Here is a 9,054-nt window from a genome sequence, read left to right on the forward strand (position 1 = left end):
AGTCAGAGGGCAAGAATGGCCATAGAGGATCAATTCCAGGGACAAAGAAAGGCAGACTGGTGAATTTGGGATGGGAAGGCCAGAAACTTCACCTGAACTTCAGGATTGGTGGGGAGCCCTCTTTATGGAGTCCTGAGGCCCTTCGAAGTAGACAAATTTGTTCAGGGAGCCTCCCCAATTGAGAAAGATTAATTTCATCCCCAAATAAAAAGGAGGTTTTGTTCCGGCTGAGTGGCCAGTTTTGAGAATGGACAAGACATTTCCATCCCTCCTGCCCTCACCCCGGTCCCTGTGCTTGTGCTGTGGACAGTTGAGGGTAGTGGCAGGATTTCTCTCCTTAGAAGTAACTGATCCCCAGCCTCTCAATCCTGTGCTCCAGCTCCTAATGGTCTATTATCCGCCTTTTCACCGCCCAGAGGCACAGACAGAAATGTACCTCTTCCTGATTCCTACCTTCCCTTGTACATGACGCCCCACTGTCCATCTTGTGGGGTCAGGAGAAGATCAGGGGCCCCTGCCTGTAGGTCTTTATCTAGCAGTAAGGATCACTTGTAGAATTTACTGGATCACATTCTAAGGCCATGAGAAAGACGGCGATTCCTGAGCCCCACGAAACAACCCATTTGTACAGCAGTGATCTGTCTTTCTGTTTCTGTTTGTCAGCTATACTGCCAGGGACTGTTCTGGGTCTTCCCAACACGCTTGCCTGAGATGGCACACAGGGGATGGAAACAGCTCTGAACCCAGGCATGGGTGCCTCAAGCACTAAGTTGCGTTGACACTGCAGAAAACAGAAAACAAACAAACAAAAAAAGACATCTTGTCTTCCCAGCCTTGTAAAATGAGGAAGTTGCCTAAAGCTGCATTTTCTCAAATTTCATGTACTTACAAAGCACCTGGGGTCCTGTTAAAAGGGATTTCAATTCAGCAGGTGTGCTCCCTAACCGCCTCCTAGTTAATGCTGATGCCACTGGTCCTCAGACCACACTCTGTGTAGAAAAGGCTTAAACGACCTTCCAGTCCCTTCCAGCTCTGTCAATGTGTGGTTCAAGCGGCAACCTGAGGAAACTTTCTATCTGCTTTTCTGCGATCAACCAGAAGGAACAGACTCGTGCTCGGTGCTCTCCGGGAGCACGTGGTCAGCTGGAAACGTGCGCTCTGGAACATACAAGGATGGCATGTTACAAAGCCCCTCAGTGCTGGCGTGCAGTGGATCTCACTGATGCCGGCGCTGCTGCATTATCTCCCCTTCCAGGTGGAAAGCTCCAAAGAATGTGAGGTGTGCTGTAGAGGGGGACCACTGCTCTGCTGCATCACTTGTCCAAGAGCCTTTCATGGGGACTGTCACATCCCGCCTGCAGAGGCCGAGAGGTTAGTGAGACCCAGCTCTGCCTTCTGCACACCCTCTGGTCGCTCATCTCCAAGCAGAAGAGCAGGATGCGTGAGCACCGTGGCTCAGGTGTGACCCAGAACAGCTAGACGGGGCGGCAGCCTATGTTCCGCCTGGTATCAGCGACAGCCTCAGGCTCTCTGAGTCTGTGACTCAGCCTCCTTGACTTCACATTGCTACTGCCCCTGGGAGGTGTCCTTTCCTGGTTTTGCAACCCCGACTCCCGTCCCCGGGGGTTGAGGATGGGAAACACCAGTTGTTTGTGATCTGCAATTATTCTGAAAGACAGGAAACGTGGCCTGGTTCGTGCATCTTACCACAGGCTCAACAGGCTGATAGAGGCCTCCTTCCCCACTAGTTAAGGTCCAGTTTTGACACTCAGGTGCCACAGGCAGGGCTCCCAGCAGCTCAGATAGGGCAAGGAGGACCCACCACTCACCTAGAGCCCGCCCTCCATGCACAGAGCCCCCTGTTGCCACCCTCGATGGGAGGAGGGTCATGGGCTCAGCCCCACATGACCCGGAGACTCTGGGAGGGGTCCCCTTCATCTCCCAGCTCTGTCCATCGGCCATGTCTAAAAGGAGGGCAATGGCAGCCGTAGGGACAGCGGCTGTTTCCAGGGGCCTTGCCCTCGCTCACTCCCGCCCGACCTCCCAGGAGCCCGTGGAGTTGCACCTTCTGCAGGATGGAGTCTTCAGGAAGGCAGCAGTGTCACAGGGAATCTGAGGTCCTGGAGAGGCAGATGCAGCCCGAGGAGCAGTTGGTGAGCGGGGTGCAAACCCCAAGGCTTCTCCTTAACTCCTGACAGTGAGAAGTCCAACAGGTGGAGGGGGAGGGGAAGGGGGTCCAAAGGAGCATCTGGTGTCTCTCTTCTGGGGATGGAGATTCGGTGCCTGCACACAGTTCCACACACCCGTGGCTCCTCGGCAAACATGGGTGGACGGCTGGCTGTGTCTGCCCGGGGAGCAGGCCTGGCTTCACTTCTTCTGAGCTGCGTTTCACTCTAAAGGTCTCTTCACATTTTACAGAAATGTGAGTTCCTCCTCTTGAAGGCCTACTGTCACCCACAAAGCTCCTTTTTCACAGAAACCCCACATAATGTAAGTCATGTTTTGCGATTCTCGTCCTCCGGGCATCTCTCTTAAGTAAAACTCATTCTGGAGTTTCTGAGTGTGACTCCTGCAGACACTGCTGTCGGCAGAGAGCGGGTTTAGTTGCAGACTCTGGAGTGGGCCTCCCTGACTCACGCCCCACCCACTGGGTCCTGGTTCTGGGACACCCGGTGACTTGCTCCGCCTCCCATGTACCTCAGTTCCGTCTTCTCTTAGGCGGGAATGTCTTTCTTACAGACAGCACGGGGCTTAGAGCACCCCGTCAGGGTCCAGGCTCTACCATAAATTCTGGGTAGGCGGCTGAACTTCTCCATCCCCTGGTATTGTCACGTAGAAAATGGGGGTAATGACAGCTGCCTGGGTCATGGGGTTGTTGTAGGATCATGTGTTAATATCGTGGCAGCGCCTAGAAGGGTGCCTGGCATAGACATGGCAGATGCTAATCTCATTATCACCCTGGAAATGAAGACTTCTGTTATATTAAAGGTGGATCCGTTTTCTCTAACAATGGCTGTGCTAATAATATCACCGCTTTTGTGGCTTTGTCCCTAGATTCGCGATTACGGGGAGCCCTTTCAGGAAGCCATGTGGTTGGACCTGATTAAGGAAAGGTTGATGGAGAGAGTGTATAGTGTGACGTGGTTTGTTCGGGACATGCGCCTGATCTTTCACAACCATAAAATGTTTTACAAGGTAAGGGGCGTCTCCTGTTTCTTTTGCATGCCCTTTCCGATTTTCCCTAATTTCCGAGACAGCAGAACTTTGCAAGAGTTGCAGCAATCTTGTCCTGAAGAGAGGTCAAAAAGAGTAGGCTTACAGAAGAAAACAGCCTCTCAATTCCAGCGGTGGAGAGGAGATGTCCAAGAGAACAGCAAGCAGGACAGGGAAAATCCTCGTAAGCAGCACCTGAAAAAAAGCTCCATCCTCCATTCGAGGACAGACAGGATAGTTCCACTGAGGACAATCCATTTCATCCTGCCTCCTCGTTCAAATGGAGAGGAAAGGTAGTTATAGGTTACAAGGTTCTCCATGCCTCAGAAATACAAAAACTCAACGAATGAATTAAATTTGATGAAATAACTTAAACTCCCAGGATGCTCATACTTGGATTGTTTTACTCCTAAATTTCCCAGTGGCCCAAACACCCAGACTTGCCTCAGAGGGTGTTGGCTTCATCCTTGTTGGTAGGGAAACAACTCGTGCTCTTGTGCAGCCCAACACTTTCTTACCTTTACTATGCTGAGTTTATCCTGAATTTTATTACCATTTGTGCAGATATTTCTTGGGAGGTACCTAAGGAAGATTTCCATCCCCATTTAGCCCCCCACCCCTTCCTGCCACGGCACAAGTTGGCATGTCCCCAAACCACAAATTATAAACTGGTGTCTGCGTGTGGAGCTGGAGGGAGAAAGCGTCTACACAGGGAGCCCCCCCATGCCTGGTCCAGGCTTAGCCTTGGAGAATGGAAGGCTCATCTTTCCTTCTAAGAGTGGGCTGTCAAGAAATGCTTTATCTTTCTCTATTTTACACCAAGCTCAGGCTTTGCTGTGATCAAAATCAGCTCTCCAGCCCTGACCATTTGTCAGTTTCAAGCTAGGAACAGGGCAGAAGCTCATCCATTTCAATACTATGGTAGCAGCATCTCCCCCCCCAAACCTACATAAACACGCACGCGCGCGCGCACACACACAAACACACACACACACACACACACACACACTGCCTGGCTGCTGGGGAAGCACAGCCTTCAGGACAGGGAGGGCTGGGCTCCCAAAAATGCGAGTGATTTGATGGTCCTGATTCTTTGTCCTTAGATATCTGTTTGCTTTTTTTTTTTTTTTTTTGTCTTTCAGACTTCTGACTTGGGTCAGATAGGATTGGACTTGGAGGCAGAATTTGAAAAGGACCTCAAAGACATGTTTAGTTTTTGCAAAGCCAAAGAGAACAGCTTCCAGACTCTTTGACCCTGTTCTAGAAAGACTAGGGAACCCCAACTTCAGGATCCAGATGATGCGACCTTGCCCATCTTTAGCCAGCCAGTGAGTCTAGAATGTTATTGGCTGCCCTCTTGACTCAAAATCAGAGCCTTGTACCATCATCACACCGGTCTTTTCTTACTACACCTAAAAGTGTGTGTGTGTGTGTGTACACACGTGCGTGCATGTATGTGTGTAAAATATACCTCTCATCCCCATCCAGGGTCTCTTCCTTCTCAGTATTTACATCTCTCTTCTCCCACAGTATATATACTCACTTGCTCAACTAAAACTACAACAATACTATAACAATGGCTTCAGAATTTCTACCCCTACACCACTATGAAAAAGAAACTCAGTTGGATTCTAAATTTGGGTACAATTTATTTTTGCTTTTATATATGTATTTCATATACCATTGCAGAGAATATTTTTCAGAATTTTCACTCCTGTACTTATGAAAGAGGTTGGTCCTCACACTTCTGTGTCCTATCACGTAAGGCTATCCCAGCTGGGTACAATAACGTAGGGCTATCCCAGCTGGGTACGATAATGCCTAACACCCTCTACCTTTTTATGTGCTCTGGAATATTTATACTGTTTTCAAAGAACCAGCTCATAAAATTATATATCCTGCTGTTCTTTGGAGAAGTAATATTGACCATGATCTCTGCTTTTTCATGGTCATTCGACTACTCAGGTATTCTCTTGCCTTTGAATCAGGTCCACTTTTATAGTTGCCTATGAAGTCATTCATCCATGTGTTTTTTGTAGTTAGCCTTATTTCTACCATATCATTTTATTCCTTCTCTTCAGAATACTTTCCCATGATTTTCGTCATTTTCTTTGTTTCCACCCTCTTTTCTGGAAGGCATTTGTAACAGTTTTTAATTCTCCCAATACTTATCTGCAAGTTTTGCAAATGTATTTTTAACTTATTTTTTTGAAATGTCGGAGCCAAGGGGTGGCTGGGTGGCTCAGTCAGTTGAGTGTCCAACGCTTGATTTCTACTCAGGTCATAATCCCAGGGTAATGGGATCAAGCCCCACGTCTCACTCTGCTCTTACACTACAGAACCCTCCTTGGGATTCTCTTTCTTTCTCTCTTCTCCCCTACCCCTCTCTCTCAAAATAAATAAATAAATAATCTTTAAAAAATAAAAAATAGGACCACCTGGGTGGCTCAGTCAGTTGGGCATCTGACTTCGGCTCAGATCATAATCTCACAGTTTGTGAGTTTAAGCCCTCCATTGGGCTCTGTGCTGATGGCTCAGGGCCTGGAGCCTGCTTCAGATTCTGTGTGTCCCTTTCTCTCTGCCCTTCCTCTGCTCGCTCTCTCTCTCTGAAAAATAGATTAAAAATCAATAAAATAAAATAATAAAATAAAATATCTTTAATGAGCCACACATATAAGCCAAGGTGTTTATCACTTTCTGTACCTCTCAGCCCCCTAATTCCAGTCTATTCACTGTTTTATAATTTAGCTTTAAGATCATTAGTAAATGTTTATGTTTACTGTATATTAATTATTTTAATTTTATTCAATTATATAAGTCATTTTGTTATTTTTACACTGTATAAATCATTTGTTATGTCAAACATATACCAGAATTGAAAAGCAAAAGTTAAAACTGTGTGTAATATGATCACTTATCTTCATGAGAGCATATTAATGGTGTGAATTAATGTCACTGGTCTTTTCTTGCCATAACTTCTCCTTGCTTCTTTTTCGGCTCCTTCTTCCCATCAGTGAAGTATATCTTTAAGTAATATTAAAAGAAAGGGCACCTGGGTGGCTCAGTTGATTTGAGTGTCTGACTTCAGCTCAGGTCATGATCTCACAGCTCATGAGTTCCAGCCCCACATTGGGCTCTGTACTGACAGCTCAGAGCCTGGAGCCTGCTTTGGATTCTGTGTCTCCCTCTCTCTCCCCGCCCCTCCCCACTCACACTCTGTGTGTCCCTCTCTCTCAAAAATAAATAAACCTTTAAAAAAAATTTTTTTTAAGTGGCATGTTTTCTGAATCTGCACAGCTTTGAATGTCTTCTATTATTTTCCTAAATTCACTATTGGGCTACAATATGTATTTTATCACAACTTCTCACTTTCAAAATCGATTTAGACTTTGGTCCTCTGTATCAGGGCATTTCATCCTACAATGGTGAAGCCTGCATTCAGCCAGAATTCTGTTTCTTTGTCAGTGCGTGGACATATATGGGGTTTCCTCTTCCTCTCTATAGTTATGTATTTCTGACAGGATAGGATTCAATGTAATATCCTTATCATTGATCTTGCCTAGCACACTGAGACCTTACAATATACATCCCTGGTTCTTTTTTTATTAACAGCTGCATTAAATCTTTCTGATCCTTTTGTTCTGGGCTCTCTTTCAAGAACATCTCTTATCCATATGCTGGCTACCCATTGTCTGTCCCCCCTATTTATCATTTTAAAAAGAGAAAAAATAAATTCTGGGAAGCTCTCCTCTTCTCAGGTCATTAGTCTAAGCCTTAAACATGCTAACTTAAAACAACTGCAAGCCTGTGGTCAATATTTTTGAACTAATGATTTTTTATCAAGTAAATTTTTCCTACCACAATGCTCTTCTTCTCTCAAGACAAAGATAAAGAGCTTTCTGCCCCTACTAAGTTGTCCTGATCTGTGTGGTTTTTATTTGTTTCACTCTTACTTAGTGCCATAGAGAAGCGTTATGGACTAAATTATGTTCTCCCACCAAAGTCTTATTGGAAGCCCTAACCCCCAATGTGATGTACGTGGACACAGGACCTGGAAGAGGCTATTAACAGGTGGATGAGGTCACAAGCGTGAGGTCTGAATAAGATTAGTATCCTTATAAAAAGAGGAAGAGACCCCAGAAATCACTCTGTACTCACAGAGGAAGGGCATGTGTGGAGGGAGTAAGAAGGAGCCACCCCCCCCCCCAAGCCAGGAGTGAAATCTCACCAGGAATGGAGTCAAGTGGCACCTCCATGTGGGACCTCAAAACTCCAGGCCTGTGAAAAATAAATGGCTATTGTCCAAGCTTCGCAGTCTGTGGGTCTGTGTTGTGGCAGCCAGAGGCGACTGATACAAAGCGTGAGGAACACCTTCAAAGCCCACTGTCCTTCTTCACGAGGCACTCTGTGGGGAGTGTGTTGGAATTCCCATTTTGGTACCTAGTGTCATCGACTAATAAACAATGTACAGAGATTCCCCAGTGTTTCCACAGTAGTATGAACTGCGATATGGACTGACTTCACCTATGATGTAGGAAAGGGTGGAGGCAGTTTTGAGCCCTGATTTAAGAAAAACATGTAATGAAATAGAATTCTGCCAGGAGCTGCACCGGCCTCTATGGATGACAGTCAAAGCAAAGAAATGGCAGTGTTTGCACAGCTACCGCCATGAGAAATGAAAACTGGTATCTCCTGCTACTACTGGCTCATGTTGTGCTGGTATTGACCAGGCCTCACAATATTCCATATCAGACCAATATTCTGAACACAGATACCTCATGAGGAAAAGCATATTCCTGCCTTTACAAGAGAGATTTTAGATGAAAGCTCTATGGATGATTGTCAAAAGGCTCTTCCTGAGGGCCTTGCAGATCCAAGACTTAGGGGGTTAAGAACACAAGAATTACAACTGAGCCTGACCCCGAGACAAAGAGCTTAATTTAGAGTTAAGGTACAGATAAGGGCAGAACTTAAGCTAATACTTACACCTTCTCCTAATTGGTGATGTACCCCAGTCCCTTCCCCAAGGCCTACTTTCTGCAAACACCCTCCCTTACAGGTGGCTGGGATGAGGACAGATAAGAGTAGCTAAAGCATTACCCACAAACAAAAGGCTGACACATTTAGGGCCTCCATGGTGTTCACACATTCAGCATCAAATAGGTGTCCACAAACAACTTATTAACCAACTCAGAAACATTCATCTGAGAGCCAGACAGAATGACTCTTAGCCCATCTATACACTTAACCTATGACCTAACCTTAGCGTGATTAACTTAGAACAAATATGTATCCCGTCTTTTACTAAGAATACCCTAATTCTCTAGTTATAAGATTTTCTTAACCTCACTATAATTGGAATAGTTCTGCAAGAATATTTCTGTAAAACCTGCTTCTGTACACTTTCCAAAGCATCTTATCACAAAGAGCTATCCATTGTAAAAATTCCTTTTTCTGATGTCATGTTATCATTGAACCTATAAATAAAGACACCAAAACCGACAGGACAGAGATTCCTGCCTGGTGATCAGAAAGAATCACGGGGCTCTCTCACTCTCTCTCTCGCCGACACCGTCCATCCTTCAGGGACCCCTGGACCTGCTGGAGCCGGCTCGGCCTCCAGCAGAATTCCATTTATTATGTGGGAAGAGGACAAACATGATCCTAAAGACCGCCACTCTTGATGCCATTCTGGGGGAAAAGGGTGGGTCCTAGACATGGTCGTCCCTTCAGTACAGACTTCTCCTAGCACATTCTCGGTGTATCACGGCAAAAGATCCCCCCACCCCAGTGGCTTACAAGTGGCCACAATTGCTGTGTATTAAATGGTCTCACATCCAG

General features: G+C 46.0%; 1 protein-coding gene and 1 long non-coding RNA gene across 7 annotated transcripts in view; one reads left to right on the top strand and one right to left on the bottom strand.

The window, feature by feature from the left end:
• The window catches only part of SP110 (SP110 nuclear body protein), a 38,970-nt gene extending 33,523 nt beyond the window's left edge, over positions 1 to 5,447 (top strand). For 4 of the 6 annotated variants that reach the window (XM_039234518.1, XM_039234521.1, XM_039234519.1 and 1 more), the window contains 5 exons: positions 1,256 to 1,371; positions 2,048 to 2,153; positions 2,419 to 2,490; positions 3,055 to 3,195; positions 4,356 to 5,447. In XM_039234518.1, the coding sequence (XP_039090449.1) occupies positions 1,256 to 1,371; positions 2,048 to 2,153; positions 2,419 to 2,490; positions 3,055 to 3,195; positions 4,356 to 4,466 (546 nt within the window). In that variant the 3' untranslated portion in view covers positions 4,467 to 5,447. The remainder of the gene's footprint in view (positions 1 to 1,255; positions 1,372 to 2,047; positions 2,154 to 2,418; positions 2,491 to 3,054; positions 3,196 to 4,355) is intronic. The other 2 variants (XM_039234522.1, XM_039234523.1) reach the window with 1 other exon arrangement.
• Positions 277 to 2,123, bottom strand: LOC120233343. Its single transcript, XR_005528795.1, has 3 exons — positions 2,066 to 2,123; positions 890 to 1,158; positions 277 to 781 (listed from the first exon to the last, which is right to left on the bottom strand). It is a non-coding gene; the product is annotated as an uncharacterized LOC120233343 (long non-coding RNA).
• Positions 5,448 to 9,054: the final 3,607 nt, after the last annotated feature.

Source organism: Hyaena hyaena, unplaced genomic scaffold (assembly GCF_003009895.1).
Source record: "Hyaena hyaena isolate Hyena2069 unplaced genomic scaffold, ASM300989v1 scaffold_86, whole genome shotgun sequence".
Classification (NCBI taxonomy): Eukaryota; Metazoa; Chordata; class Mammalia; order Carnivora; family Hyaenidae; genus Hyaena; species Hyaena hyaena.